Genomic DNA, 16,282 nt, shown 5'->3' with positions numbered 1-16,282 from the left:
GGCTAACTTTTTACACATACTGTTGATAGCACCCTCTTTTGAACCAACCTCCTTCAGCCAATCTTGTTGTTCAATCTTTGTGACAGAATTGAACTACCTGGTTACAGAATTGGGGCACCGGGTACGAGCGCTTGATGCAGCCATTTGATAACGATTTGGCAAACGTTCTAAGAGAATATAACACAAACTGTTTTAAAAAATTGGCAAGGCACCAAGTATAGACTAAACTGGCCTTGGGCCCATGTCTTTTATTCACGAATTAGTGTGACGTCAGGATGTTCAGGCTACAAGTAGGCTGACTGATTACTTGGAAAGGCAAACAACTTCAAGTTTCATAGAACAATGTTTAGCTAATAATGATAAGCAACCTGTGTCAGTAAATATTGATCTTGAAGTTTTAAAGTGTTTTATTGGTAAATAAAACAATGGGGGACTTTGTTCGCAGATTATATTCCCTCGATTTGATTTAGTGCATATATCATGTCACTACTGCATCCACTAATACTTCAATCTGTAGGTTACTGCACTTCGATTCGACACTTGTTGTTTACATTTATTTAGTCAAATTTAAAGTTTTTGCAAAGAAAAACAAAGTGAGAAATACAAATTTCAGGTTGAAATCAGTAGTTTTACCATCATTGAAACCACTAAAAAGGCATTGGACCCATTATTGGTAATTGTGGCAAAGACCAGTTTTCTCACTTGTGTATCCAAACATAGGGTTATAGGCTATATAATGATGCATAAAATAGCAAGTCTGTGAAAATGTTTACTCAATTGGTGTGTTAAAGGCAGTGGACACTATTGGTAATTGTCAAAGCCTAGCCTCCACAGTTGGTGTATCTCAACATATGCATCAAATAACAAACCTGTGAAAACTTGAGCTCAATCGGTCATCGAAGTTGCGAGATAATAAAACAAGAAAAAGAAAAAAACAATTGTCACACGAAGTTGTGTGCGTTTAGATGGTTGATTTCGAGACCTCAAGTTCTAAATCTGAGGTCTCGAAATCAAATTCATGGAAAATTACTTCTTTCTCGAAAACTATGGCACTTCAGAGGGAGCCGTTTATCACAATGTTTTAAACTATCAACCTTTCCCCATTCTCATTACCAAGTAAGGTTTTTTGCTGATAATTATATTGAGTAGATGTTTATGTTTTGGACACCCGCGGTGCTCGGATTAACGGCTAGTTTAACCACACGTCTGAATCCCATGTGTCCACTGCCTTTAATCACCCTTAAAATTAACGACAATAAAAACTTTAAATTGGAGCCTACACAGCAGCTTCCGTCCAGCAGTGGAGGAGAGCATAATATTTGAAAAAATATTTCATTTCGAAGTAGTGGTAATGTAAAGGTTTTATCCTGATTTAAGATGTGTTACTGTCAGTAACGTTTCTCAAAGTGTATTCCTATTATGGATCATTCATCCAGCGTGGACATACTTATTTGCTCCGTATTATCGGTGATTAACGGTGCTAAACCAAAGATACTTTTGCCTTTAAAATTAAGTTTGTGGTTTTCTTAGGTATATTATGCAATTACGGTACAGCAAACAGAAGTATGCATTTACACATTGTTGTGTGAAAAGAATTTCTCTTGGTGATTGAACTTCCTGATGTGGAGCTGTCTGTCATTCAAAGTATTAATGTATAGAGTTAGCATAGTCGAGACATGAAAGTCTGAAGTCGATGCTGGGGGTGGTATTTTTTATGTAGGTGTTGTGCAGTCAGTCGACAATGCTGTTCTTACAATTAATCAGTCACTACCGACACCCATCATGCAAATAAAAGCATTCTCTCTGGCGCAGTTCTCATCATTCCATCCTATTTTGCCAGAATTGTTCCAGAAGTCAACGCAATGCTCACCCTCCCCTCCGTCTGGTTGGCCAGGAAGCCAGACATCCGGTGGTCTTTGTCCCCAGCGGATTGATTGTGTCCCCTCTGATATCCAACGATAGGCACCCTCTGCGACTTGGTCGTTTAGCCCAATCCAAACACGATCCCCTTCGCTTTGAATGGAAATCAGTGAAGTTTTCCACATCTCAAGGAGTAAGTCGTTGGTGCTGGAATCCCGGATGGTCGCAAGGTGGCCTTGGCTGTCACTGTTGAAGAACCCACGGCAGTGCTTTTCAGCATCGTGCCACGATTTCCTCTGGCCGAAGAAGCGGTAGCATTTCGAACCGTATTTTGACCAGAGAGGTGGACACGTCACGGAGTGAGAGACACATATGACGGACAAGAACAAGACAGAAATTTTCCAGACGACAGCCATGATGCTTGATCAAGTGTCTGTCATGCACTTTTCAGCAGCGTGATCTACGTTTTTATTTTATAGATAATCTTGTCTGTTATAGCTATGAATAAAGGCCTATAGAAACGTGGGGCAACGCACTAAAGGGATTGTCAGGTCAGGTTTTGATGTTGTTTATTGACAAAACTTCCAAAGTTATTAATCGTAACAAAGTACAATGTTCAACTGTTATCAAGCAACCAACTTGTCTTTCTTGTATCTGATTTAATAGAGTATTTGCAACTGAATTGATCGTCTATCATACTAATAACTGTATTAATTATCGATAAATAGACCAAGCCATTTTTTGTGTTCATAAAATTATATTTTACGGGCAACTTGGGGTTATTGCCAAACTGAATGCGAAACAAAAATGATTTTAGTAATTGTTGTAAAAGACATTATGGAGGTATGTTGTGTGCATTTTACACAAAAGTGTGATTTTTTGAAAACATCATCACCTTTGTTGCAAACGTGCAAACTAATAATTATTGTTTAATTGGTCATTAAACCCATTTAAAAAGCAGCAACTTACTGGGTCACGACCAACGGAGAGTTGTTGATAGTATGGCTCCCTCTGATGTAATGTAGTTTTTGTGAATGTGGTTATTTCTCACTACAAACTTGAATCTGAAAGTTTTCAGGCATCTGAAAGCACACAATGACCTTGTGCGACAAAAGGGTGTGTTGTCTTTTATTATTCAATTTTGCTTTCATCAACTTCGATGTCAAAATTTGGCCCATACATTATTTTCACTTGTTTGTCATTTTATGCATGTTGGGAAACATCAATCGTCTTTGACAATATTACCAAGATTGTGTCACAAGTGCATTTTTCTAGCATTGTTAACTGCAGCATGGGCTTTGTTTCAGGTTAATGGACGAAAATACCATTACGTTACAAATTTACCATAAACTGCGTCATGATATACTAATTTCAACTTAAAGACAGTGTACAGTATTGGTAATTGTCAAAGATCAGTCTTCTCACTTGGTGTATCTCAACATAAATGCATAAAATAACAAACCTGTGAAAATTTGAGCTCGATCGATCGTTCGTCGGAGTTGCAAGATAACTATGAAAGAAAAAAACACCCTTGGCACACGAATTTGTGTGCGTTTAGATGGTTGCAATTGATTTCGAGACCTCAAGTTCTAAACTTGAGGTCTCGAAATCAAATTCGTGGAAAATTACCCCTTTCTCCAAAACTAGGTCATTTCAGAGGGAGCTGTTTCTCAGAATGTTGTATACCACCAACCTCTCCACATTACTCGTTACAAAGTAAGGTTTTATGCCAATAATTATTTTGAGTAATTACCAATAGTAAGTGTCCACTGCCTCTAACACGTGGAGTGATCGCAACGTGTTTTACCAGAACTCAGAATGGAATGAGGTATAAGTTCCCGATAGGCGGATTACCCATTACCCGGATCCGGTTCCGTGGTTCTGAACCATTGTGTGGAGTGACCTGGACTCATGAGAATGTCGTTGGCTGCGACCCGGCTACGCTTATAAAAGCCGCGTGGGGAGAGAATGCAGCTTCCCGACCTGGTAGATCTCACCCGACCAAACCACGCCCATGGAGATCCTCCCACTTGGCCCGCGATGGTCCCCCGTGATTGGCCACGCTCTCGGCGGCGGACACTTGTCCATAGTAGTAGCGCGCGGCGTCCATGTGTGAACGGGGTATAAGCAGGGCAAAAGAGAGGTTTCGGATACGGTTAACCGTATCCGTTCACGAGCCGCGTGTTGGATTTTGTTTCGCAAACTATAGGTGTTTCACTTGAGTGCGTTTGCATCATGAGTGTTTTTTTTAACAAACATGACCTATCGAGACCGTGTTGTGTTCACTGGTCTCATCGTTTTGCTTAAAAAATGAATAGCAATTTTCTACATTTTCTAGCACGATACGGATACGCGTCACGTGAATACACAAAGTGTCGGACGTATCAGTATCTGTATTCTGTGTTCGACGATTGCGAAACCTCTCTATTGACCCGATGTGGCTAGAAATTATACGGCTACAGGATTCGACTGCGAATCTCCTTTTAAAAACATACGACTTTTGCAGCCGATGATTTCACGAAACGCTATATCGAGTTAGGACGAGTAACTAAGGATGGGTTCAATGCGTCCTAACGTCTTGTGATACGGAACTTAACATTTCCTAAGTCTTAAGATTAATCCTAATGTGGAGGCAGCGTTGTGCCGTCCTTGAGGCAGCGAGAGGCAGACGGTGAGTTAGGAGGGCGCCACCATGCGGCGGAGTTTGGTTATGCCATTCTAATGCCTCCGTCGCTGGTCGGTTGCTTTTCCGACTTCCAATTACAGAGTCAATCCGAACCCACTGATGTTTCGAGGTTTCAAATTATTTTAGGCCTCGTTCGTCACCCCCCCTCCACACTAAGTTTTAGAGAAGAGTTTGGGATCGACGGCTGTCTGTGGACCAGACATATCGAGCCCGCCGGCCGCATGCCGCTTTTGAAAAGAGCAAAAAAGGGACAAAGCCAGTGTGGCGCCCTCAACTGGTAGTTTGTTTCTTACTGCCAAATGACTTTTGACCCCGATGCGGGAAAATCAAAACAAACTGTAAGAAGGACAGAACTATATCAGTATATCGTTTTGATGCCAGCAATGTGATTGCTTTCATCGTTCTCGTTGGGCCTCATAATAAATATCGTTGGTGTAAAGTTCTCTTAGTTTTATTAACGAGTACAAAATGAAGCTTTTCTCCCCAAAGTAGGCATGGCAGCTGGTGAGAATTTAGACTTTGTACCGCATCGGTTTTGGCATACAGATTCCGTGTACAAATCACATGTCAAACTTTACATCGTTGATATTGTATCTTTATTGGACTACCCGATGGGGAAAGGTAATGTTCACTTTGAATATTCATAGTGTGTTCTTTTGTTTGTTTGTCAGGGTGTTTGTATGTTTAGATGATCTTCCCATCAAGACAGGTCAAGGAAACTCGGCAAAGTCCGACTAGCTAGTACTAGGTTACAGGTAGGTGACTCCGATCCGAGTCCTACCTATAACCTATCATCCATATTACTCAATAGAACTATTTTGATTTCGACCGCTATCGTCTCCCGTAGGCGTAACCTCATAGGGTTACATCTCTCACGACATAAACGATGATGGTTCAATCGTGGATCAATGAATTTTGTAATCGCAAATCACATTTTTTTCTTCTTTTTTTTCTCCACAATTAGGCTCCACAATGTATGTGTCCTTTGATATCTCATTGTCCGAGGGGACGACAGAAAATCCTTTCCGCCATCTCAAAAATTGAAAAAAAAGATAAATTCTTACCGTAATTCAGTCCCCAACTACTCCGTTTTTCCATTGCACAACAAAGCCGATTGTTATGGTTGTCCCCGACCGTGCGCATATTTTTTTCCCAGGACAAACGTGGAGAATTATCTGCACACGTTCGTCCTGGAAAAAAGTAATAAAGTAGTAACCATCCTCCCTATTTGTTTTTCTAGGGAGGAGGGTCACATTATTGCAGCTAGGTTTGGTAGGATTCAAACCTACATTCCTGCCTCTTGCTACCGGGTAATCTCGGTACTTGGTAAGACATACTCTTGAATGGCAAGGGTTTTGGGTTTGCATCCCACCCGAGTTATATGCATGGTTTTTTGCCCACAGGACTCGGGGAAGTACCTGGTGGCAACTTAAAGCAACTGACTTGTTGAAGACTATTAAAAGAGAAACAAGTTAGCTCACAGCCTAGTCTTAGTCTTTTGGGGATTTGCCCATCAATTAAAATTACTGGTCAGATAATTTTATTATTGTAGAAGAGTCTTTTTCAACTTGGCTAAACAACAAGTAGACCCAAATGGGGTCTCCTTTTTAAAATCAAAATTGCCACTGTTTAGGCCTACTGTTTTTCCAATCTATTTTCTTTTTTTTAGGAGCCTTTGCCTATAAGAACCATCCTGTGTACAGAGTTGACATCTTGGGATGGATTGTGAGAGTGGAGGAAAGAGCAAAGATGTTCAACTATGGAGGTCAGTCATTTTTCACCATTGTCTCAATATTCATGGATGATATAACTGTAAGACACACAATCCTAGCCAAAATGCTTGTGCCTAACCTCACATAGATATTCAGCAATATCTCAAGAAATGCCACCACCTTTTGAAACTAATTTTTCACAGGTTTTATTGGACATCTTCCTTTAGTATCAAAACAATCAAAATGGTTCTTTAACATAAAGACCCTGGATACTATTGGTAATTGTCAAAGACCAGTCTTCTCACTTGGTGTATCTCAACAAATGCAAAACAACAAACCTGTAAACATTTGAACTCAATAGGTCATCACAGTTGCGAGATAATAATGGAAGAAAAAACACCCCTGCAGGGCCCTGGTCACACGAAGTTGTTTGCTTTCAGATGCTTGATTTCGGGACCTCAAAATCTAATTATGAAGTCTCAAAATCAAATTAAAATATTTTAACGTTACTTCAGGGGGAGCCGTTCCTCACAATGTTTTAAATACTAACAACAGCACTCCATTGCTTGTTACCAAGTAAGTTGTTATGCTAACAATAGCCTTGCTCAAGGCAGTCACATTATTCGCTCCGAAAAGACGCCGCTGTAAACCCACCCGTATACCCTGTGCGTGATCACATCGTACGACTACTGTGCACACAAGTCATTCGCACTCGTACCACTAACCGCATGCAGAGGCTGTCAGGCCGACAGCCTTGTCGGGTCTGTAACTTCCGGGTTTAATGTGTTGTATTGAAAAATTTCCACTAGTGGACAAAATTGGGGGGGCTCTCGGATATGCTAGTATGCAGTCCATGAATATGTATATCTTTCGTCAGACCTATCAGACAACACAGGATGTGAGGCAAATGAGTTATTCATTTTGACGTCCAATCACGCACGCCTATCATGCTCGCTGAGCATCCGTGGTGGTGGTGTGTGATGTAGACATGTCTCGTCTTTCGCGGGCATTATGGTAATGAGCTGACCATGGGAACTCTTCGCTTATTATAGTAATGAGGTCAGTGGCTTCAACACAGACCCTACAAGTCTGTCAGCCTGACGGCCGACGCATGCGGATAGTGTACGGGGGCATCGTGTCGTGTGATGTTACGCACAGTGAATACGGGTGGGTTTTTATACAGCGGCGGTCTTTTTTCAGAGTGAATAATTCGACTGCCTTGAGCAAGGCTATGCTAAAAATTATTTTGAAAATTACCAAGTGTCCAGTGCCTTTAAACTAAAGCCTTAAATGTGTACGCATAGGCCACTGTTCACTTGATGTAGATCAAGATGTAGATTGTAGGGCTAACCGCATAGGCCACTGTTCACTTGATGTAGATCAAGATGTAGATTGTAGGGCTAACCGCATAGGCCACTGTTCACTTGATGTAGATCAAGATGTAGATTGTAGGGCTAACCGCATAGGCCACTGTTCACTTGATGTAGATCAAGATGTAGATTGTAGGGCTAACCGCATAGGCCACTGTTCACTTGATGTAGATCAAGATGTAGATTGTAGGGCTAACCGCATAGGCCACTGTTCACTTGATGTAGATCAAGATGTAGATTGTAGGGCTAACATTAGAGTTTGCACATTTATCAACAATTCAAATTGACCAGTTCTGTTTGGCATTCTTGCCATAAAACTGTGAACTGATGTAATTTTCCTATGTCTAAAGTAGGCCCTAATCATTGTTTTATCAATGGATTTGTTTGAAAGGAATAACACCCCTATTGGCAATTGTCTTTATATCCACCTTCAGTCGACGACGGAACAGGAGTTGTTAATTGCTGTTGCTGGAAACCAAAGGGGAGAGATAAACCAGCAGGTAAAATACAATATACATAAATTATTTTATAGATGTTATTTGCATCAGGCTTTTTGTCATTTAACAACAATTGAAAGCTTTAATATATATTTTTCAAAAAAAATTTGGATGTTGAGAAACGGATACTAGCTTCAGATATTGTCCAACAAATCCACTAACTCAGACCAAGATACATGAATTAAATGGGGGCCATGGCCGATCTGTTGCCCCAGGTCTGGCCTTGATACCCCTTCATAAATGTTCAATGGAAGTCCTCTGTACAGTATGAAAATAGACTTTTCCTCTCAAAGTTGAAATCCGTTCCTTACAGTTTGCTAATTTTTCCTCAAAATACTAATTCTCTGAAAAAAACAGCTGTCAACCCAGATTCCTCATTCCGAGAATTCGTCACAGACAAAATACAGACCCACCAGATGCAGCAGTTAACGTGCATGGAGCTGGGTGACATCATCCATGTCAGAGGTCGTCTCAATCGTTATCGAAACAGAGTGGAGGTATCTGCATCCTACTTCAGTAAGTGTAATAGTTGGCAGTTTAACATTTGCAAATTCTGAGTCAAGTCACGAGTCATTATTTTTTAATTCTTGAAATAATTATTTCCATAAAACCTTACTTGGTCTTGGTTACGAGTATTGGGGAGATGTTAATGGTATAAAACATTGTGAGAAACGGCTCCCTCTGAAGTGAAATAGTTTTTGAGAACGAAGTAATTTTCCACAAATTTGATTTCGAGACCTTGCAGGTTAAAACTTGAGGTCTCGAAATCAACCATCTAAACGCACACAACTGCGTGTGACAAGGGTGTTTTTTCTTTCATTATTATCTCGCAACTTCGACGACCAATTAAGCTCAAATTTTCACAGGTTTACTATTTTATGCATATGTTGACATACATTAAGTGAGACGACTGGTCTTTAACAATTACCAATAGTGTCCAGGGTCTTTAAGTCACAGGTCATGGTGCAGTCAGACGTCACGTGGTGTCAAGTTAAGTCACAATTGGTCCAAACACAAGGCAAGTCACATACTTTGAATACAGCTGTATTATGCAGTCAGGCTTGGGCATCAACTTCAAATTACAAGTATCAAGTCACTGGGGCTTGAGCAAAAAAGAAGACCAGATTTAAAGTTGGAAGTTGAAGCAGCTAGCCGAACAAAGTCTGATGATGCAATGTGTAATTAAAAAAAAAAATGTTTATTGAGTCGCTCAAGTAGCATATGACTTATGTTGGTAACAAGTCAAGTCATTATTTCCAACTCAAAGTCGAGGCACAAGTAATTTTTGTGCAAGTCCAAGTTAAGTCACTGCTAAAAAAAAATCAAGCGACTCATGGCCAACTCGAGTCAACAAACCTGGTCAGTAATTCTGTCTCAACCACAATGTATAAAAAACCCTCATCTCAGTTATAACTGTTAGGCCACACATCAAAATAAACCAGTTTCTCACCCCTGCCTGCTTCCTCTTTCACATCTGCCTTGATATAGCATCCAGACCACTGGCTAATAATTCATGAAGGTACTCAAGAAAGTACTTTAGTATAAACATAGTCAAGTAAGTCATGAAATATGAAAGTACTCAAGTCTCATGAAACTATTCAAGTGCTCAAAAAGAGTATGCTATGAGGTATAAACTCAACTGAATACATTATGCATGTTTCGGGGGTTCTTTGTTTTTGCAGGAAAAGTTGAAGATCAGTCCTGCAAAGCTGAGATATACCGCATGGAAGAACTACCTAACATGTACCAGAATGTGTATGATCGGCCTTTTGTTCTCCCAAGCATTGTTACAAGTCAGTTGCGACTTGAGTCTGAAGAATCAGAGAGCGGAGTCCAAAGGGAGGTCAGTTGTTTTGGAGAAAATTTAAAACAGAGAGAGGAATAATCATTTATAGTATACACCACCTCGAAAATAAAATAAAAGACGCAAGATCATACGGTGGACTGAGAGGAGAGTATTGCACTATTGCAAAATCCAGTCATGTAAGATAGAGAACTTGTCATGCTTGTCCTTGGGTCAATTTCACACAGATAGTTATAACTTAGGACTAGTCCTAGGTGTTATTTAAAACTCAAGTCTAGTCCTAAGCTAGAATGAGTAACTCGTCCTTACTCAAGATAAGTTTAGTCTTCACTTTTTGTGAAACCCACCCCTGAATCTGGTAGTGCTACTTCTGTATGGTTGAATTTAGCGTGATATCTGAGTGACAATGATGATACATGTACTCGGAGAGTGGAAACCATTCAGAGAACTGTCGAGAGGAGCAAGCTTTTGTGGAAAAAACTCTGTAATGTTGTTCTCGCCTTACATGAAGTAATTCCCGTCCAGTTTTGTTAGGGCTTCTCGATAGGATGTGCAGGGCTCCAAAACCCATGGCACCACAGCCACTGCTGAGATATGCTTTTGCCATGGTGCCCTCTGCAAATTTCCAACTCAAATTTACATTTTCCTCATATAAGTGCCCTCTACCATAGTAAAATTGCGGTGCCATTTCAAAAATGGAGTTCAAGGTCTTAATGTGTGCTGTGTACCAATTTGATATTTCTGGTCGGTGTCGTAGCCACACTGGGCGGTGCTGGACGGGCCTGCCCACCAGAACTCACAATTTTTGCCCAGCAGTGCACTCTGAGCGCAATACAATGTGCTGCCCAGCACAGATCTGAGACACAGCTATTAAAATGATAAGGAGTATCAAATGCCATAGAGAAAGAACACAGACAAAAGGCCGTTCAACTTATTGCATGGCCCCATAACAAGAATAGTTTGGAAACCTTGTATCATGCCTTCCTGAAGCTTGCACCTCAGAAATGATGAATAATTTTTTGCTCGCTCGCCCTTTGGAATAAAATTGAAAAAAAGGATTTATAGCTCACCAATAATACTGGTCTAGCTTCAACCCTGTGCGGTGTCGTGGCCGAACGGTTAAGAGCACCAAACTCAAGCTCTGGTGCTTCTGTTCAGCAGAGTGTGGGTTTGAATCCCGGTTGTGACACTTGTGATTCTGAGCAAGACACTTAACTATAATTGCTTCTCTCCACCCAGGTGTAAATGGGTACCTGTGAGGGCAGAGATGTCTCTTGTGATTGATTAAGCCGAGTAGCGCATATCAATGTTGCACAAGGCTTTATGCTCCCCACCAGGGAGCTGAGATGGCTTAAGGAGTGAATTAAGGGCCAGTGACCAGGGGTAATAAGCACTTTGGGATGCCCTCCGGGTGTGAAAAGCGCTATATAAAAACAGGTTATTATTATCATTATTATTATTATTATATGATTTATTAATATTTCTCTATCTGAAAGGCTGACTTGGTGGATCGGTTATGCATTTATCTGCGCAGTCAACTAGGAGACCCTTCTAACGGATTCCAAAACTTCTTCCTGAGAGAATTGGAGACAATTGAAGCAGTTATGGACATAGCATCGTGTCCGTGTCTGGAGTACAAACAAGTAAGTGTTTGGTGTGTCATGGCCTAGCGGTTAAGAGCACCGAAAGTTCAACTGCCACATTATAAACCGATACATGTAGATCTGTATCATCAAGTTATAAGTGTGGGTACAATTGCAACCTCACCTGCATTGAAATTGGGTCACGTGGTCTGGTCACTCCTGAAACCGCTTCTAGGATTTCGGACATTTGCTCATTCACTACAACCAAAGCTCCTAAGTCTCTCCAAAAGGAACTTAGTAGAATTGCCATCCTCTGTAGCTATGTACAATGTACACCATATGGAATGCTCGCCACGAACTATCTTGGGGGTCTACTGACCAACCTTATCTGCAACTGTAGTTTTTGTTCTTAGAAGTTAACTTACAATGTATATGTGTTGCTCATTAATTTGCTTTTCACTCGGTGTTATGTCTTGCGTTTATTTTTGTTTTGTCTGCCCTGCACTATACCATGGCCAACTTTGTTGGTCATTCTAAATGACCTGGGCTTAAGTGTACTTTCTTTATCCTCTGCCTATTGATGTATTGTATATTGATTTGCTCAATAAAGACTGATTTACCCCAAGTTTTATCAAGTTTCAAATCACAAGACTACCGTAACTGACTTCGTAAACTTAAAATAGTTTGGGGTTGAAAATTGAACCATCCCAAATCCTAAACTAATATATTTTGCTTTGTGTGGAAACAAAGTTGCTATAAGAAGGTGAAATACAATCTGTACCAAAAGAAAAATACAAAAAAAAAACACAATACATTTAACCATGTATAACAGCTTGAAATGGTTATGCAAGTATCGAAGCATGATGCATAAAAGTGCTATAAATCCTGCTGAATTAACTCACCTTTTTTGGCCTTTCATTCCCCCAGGATAGTGTAGGAGGAAAGGCACCCATCAGACAGATCCGTAACATCATCAAACAATCAGTAGACCGCTTAGACAGAGAGGGCATAGTTATCAGAAGTGGAAACGAAAAAGAGATGTTCCAGGTAATAGACCCTTCCCATGAAATATGTAAATTGCACATAGCGCGTGCGCACTAACGTTTTGGTTGGCAAAATGAGGGAACATCACGCTGTTTTGCTCACTGGTAATGGGTGTGACGCAGACGCGATTGCGCGCCTGCTTAGTGCACAACTCTATGGCGTTTGCCAACCAACAGGGTCTGTACGCATGTGTGAATGTAATTAGCATATTTCATGGGAAGGGTCCATTATTATAGAAGAGTCCAAATTCACAGAATGTAAAATATAAAGCATGTCCCAGCTTTTAAAGGCAAGGGATAATTTTAGTTGTCACAGACCAGTATCCTCACTCGGTATATCCCAACATTTCCATAAAATAACAAACCTGTGAAAATTGTGGCTTTATTGTGAAATGCGCAACTGAGTGGTAACCAGGGGCAACACCCAAGGGAACCAGTCATCGAGAGTAAAAAGTTTATTGTAGATAACATTGGGTGCGTTCAATTAGTTTCCCTGTGTCGACCTGTGGTTCTCATTCGGGTGAGCCCCTGAAAAGAGCTAATCGAATCATCACTCGCCTTCTCGTAGTGACATCATGCACCTCGGGCAAGCCCCAAGTGACCCGTTCAACAAGCAGGGCACTTGGGGCTGACCCGGCTGAGCCCCTGGAATGACGTCAAAGCTATTCAAACATACCGGGGAAGCTAATCGAATGCACCCATAGTTGTTAGAATTACTGGTTCAGCTGCAATGAAGCTTATTTGTATAGAAAAACATCTAAATTTCCATTTGATTTCTTGCCCCTCACAGGTAGCTCAGGAAAGTTTGACTTCATGGCTAGAAAAGACGATCCTTAAAATTCTGAGAGCTGATTGTCAACTTCCCAAATGTAAGCTGAACTAAATTAAAATAATAAATTCAGGTAGGGATTGTGATGTCACTATATGTGTAAAAATTCCTTTGAGTGGTGGTGGTTGTGAGAAGAAACACTGGTTTGACAACTCGATGTTTCAATCAGTGTGCTCTGATCATCTTCAGGAGAATGCTGCATTCTGTCGCTGGATATTTCTCAAAAAAGTTTTTTGTAGGGGGTGGGGCATTTAGCCTCTAGGAAAGTGCGTGCCAACCTAGACTAAATTAAAGGCAGTGGACACTATTGGTAATTACTCAAAATAATTATTAGCATAAAACCCTTCTTGATTATAAGTATTATGGGGAGAGGTTGATAGTATACAAATATTGAGTGGCTCAGAGTGGAATGGGAGGAATATTATTGCAAGGTAAAATTTGGACCGTTCGCCTCGTGAAATGGAACAGTCAAAATTTTACCGAGCGAAAATGTTCCTTCCATTCCACGAATTAAAGCCACTCAATATTTGTTTTATACAACTGACATATAGATCCTTGTCATTTGATGTATTTTGAAAGTGTAATATTATGAAAAATCACACAAATTGACAACCAAAAATCATATAGCGCCGCGTATTGGCAACAATGAACAAATCGGATCACGACCTTGTGCACAGGTGCTCCTTTGTTTTAGCAGCGGCGGGCGACGCTGTACTGCTCAAAAACATCTTCGTGTGACCAAGGGTGTTTTTCTTTCATTAATATCTCGCAGCTTCGACAACCGATTGAGCTCAAATTTTCACAGGTTTCTAATTTTGTGCATATGTTGAGATACACCAACTGTGAAGACTAGTCTTTGGCAATTACCAATAGTGTCCAGTGTCTTTAAGTCATCTATTTTGAGATGCTGACAAAAGTTCTTCACTTTATCTCCCAGATGAGAAAGGCTGCCATTATTTGCACGTGATGGACCGACTGCACAACTTAAACCCTTTCCAGAATATTTCAGCTCAAGCTGTCAAACTGGCATTAGATCGGCTGGAGGAACAGAGCGAAGTTATCAGCACAACATTCAAGCACTTCATCCCTTTCAGCTGACCAGGAGAAAGAAAATGGGGACATTTTTCCTAGGGATAAGTTGCCTAGTGATTTGATCTTACAATCGCTAAACAAAATGTCATTTTCATTTCATTTATTCTGGTTGTGAAGCCATAGACTCTAAGAAAAGAGTGAACATAAGATAAGACTATAGTCTTAACTCTTTGTGAAATCCACCCCGGAGCTTCTACCAGGAATCATGTCCACACTCTGGCAATGCCATAATTTGAGTCCGGTTGCTAGACTTCTCAGCCATGACACTCTACAACTGTCATTTGTAATAACAGGAACAAGAAAAAATGAGACAATACTACAGTTGATTCAAATATTCAAGCAATCTTTTGTTATTAGTATGCATATTATTAGATTGATGGTATTGACTGGTTATCTTTACTTCAGAGTTCACAGGTACATGTTTAACTTTCTTGTGCAAAAAGAGGTACAACTGGTATAAAAGGCTTTACAGGAGATATTATACAAAGTATTAGACTTATTGTTACATATTGTGTAACCCTTTAGAGACAGTAGCAGCTTGTACCAAAATGCCCATAGCGGCCACTACAACATTTGACCTCCTTTTGGTCAAATAAGTCAAAGAAAAGGTATCGGACCGACTTGAAATTTTCCAACATAACATACGTGAAGAATTTACAAGTCTTAATCAAACCATTTATTTCTGTGTCTAAAGCCCTGTTCGCATTGGACTTAATTTGGGTAAACTAACAGAGCCATTTGGGTAACTTGCCCATTTTAAGTCCAATGCGAACATCCGTCCGTGACCCGAAGAAGCTGACATGTTTTGTCATGGAAGAATAATACTTTCGTGATTATCGAACTATTCAATGTTACGCAGGGGGCCAGCTCGGTTAGTTTACCTACGGTCTCGGTTAGTTTAGCCGAGTCAAATAAATCCAAGTGCGGAGTTAACCCATCGGAATGTTACCCAGCGTCATGGTTAAGTTACCTAAAATATTAGCCCAGTGCGAACACTGCTTTATTCATTTTCATGATATTTTGTTCATGATAATCATGGGACAAGATTAGCAATGTCTGGGCATATGGTCAGAAATAAGCGACTTCTAAAGGGTCAACCCATCTACTGTTTCCATTGTTCAGTCTTCAAAATAAACTCGGTCTGGATTTCATTAAGCACTAAGATTTATCTTCAGACGAGTTGTCAGTATCACTATATTGATTTGTATTGTGACATCACATTTTGCTTACCAGTTAACTCTTTCAGTGTCAACTTACTTGTGTGTTTTGAACTTACATGTAATAAATTATATTTTTTTTCACCAAACAAAATGTCAATGTGTTGCTTTGTAGGCCCACCTCCCAAAGTCATTTTAAAAGCCCTTTTGAGGTATGGCGGACACAATGATAGAACACTAAGGTGCAGATGCAGTGCACTACTATCATGCGCCATATCTAAAAAAGGCTAATAGTAAAATGTATCTTGCTGATTTGTGTTGCTTTGTACTTCCCAAAGCCAATAGTAATTCCTGAGAATGTCCTCTCATTAGGAGGGCTACATCTTACATTTGATGACCACAGCCTAATGATGATGATGATGAATGCCCTCTCATATACCATGATGACACTTTCTGAGTACATACATGTACAACAGACCTTATATGTAGGCCTATTTTTTAAAGACGTTTCTCTGAAGCGTGATGGAGCATTGTTTTTTTGATGGATTTGGCGCTAATATACATTTTTGCTATTATTATTTGTATGTACTGTATGATAACGGCGCTTTCTTGTACATGAAAATAGATCATACATGAAAGTACATGTACA

At 40.2% G+C, this 16,282-nt stretch overlaps 2 protein-coding genes across 4 annotated transcripts; one reads left to right on the top strand and one right to left on the bottom strand.

Annotated features, from left to right (window-relative positions):
* Positions 1–1,086: 1,086 nt before the first annotated feature.
* LOC117290839 (alpha-N-acetylgalactosamine-specific lectin-like) lies at positions 1,087–2,315 on the bottom strand. Its single transcript, XM_033772399.1, has one exon. The coding sequence runs from the start codon at positions 2,274–2,276 to the stop codon at positions 1,761–1,763; it is 516 nt and encodes a 171-aa protein (XP_033628290.1). The 5' UTR covers positions 2,277–2,315; the 3' UTR covers positions 1,087–1,760.
* Positions 2,316–4,849: 2,534 nt separating this feature from the next.
* On the top strand, positions 4,850–16,270 carry LOC117289890 (CST complex subunit STN1-like). Of its 3 annotated transcripts, none has more exons than XM_033771083.1 (10): positions 4,850–4,884; positions 5,218–5,301; positions 6,216–6,311; positions 8,063–8,128; positions 8,483–8,641; positions 9,808–9,968; positions 11,426–11,572; positions 12,440–12,559; positions 13,346–13,424; positions 14,322–16,270. In XM_033771083.1, the coding sequence occupies exons 3-10, from the start codon at positions 6,296–6,298 to the stop codon at positions 14,480–14,482; spliced, it is 909 nt and encodes a 302-aa protein (XP_033626974.1). In that variant the 5' UTR covers positions 4,850–4,884; positions 5,218–5,301; positions 6,216–6,295; the 3' UTR covers positions 14,483–16,270. The 3 variants fall into 3 exon arrangements, with proteins under 3 accessions (XP_033626974.1, XP_033626973.1, XP_033626972.1); XM_033771082.1 differs by lacking the exon at positions 4,850–4,884 and adding an exon at positions 4,892–5,050; XM_033771081.1 differs by lacking the exons at positions 4,850–4,884; positions 5,218–5,301 and adding an exon at positions 4,892–5,167.
* Positions 16,271–16,282: the final 12 nt, after the last annotated feature.

The sequence above is a fragment of the Asterias rubens genome, chromosome 5 (genome assembly GCF_902459465.1).
Source record: "Asterias rubens chromosome 5, eAstRub1.3, whole genome shotgun sequence".
In the NCBI taxonomy this organism is placed as follows: domain Eukaryota; kingdom Metazoa; phylum Echinodermata; class Asteroidea; order Forcipulatida; family Asteriidae; genus Asterias; species Asterias rubens.
Note: the sequence above shows the minus strand (reverse complement) of the source record. Positions and strands in the feature narration are given on the sequence as shown.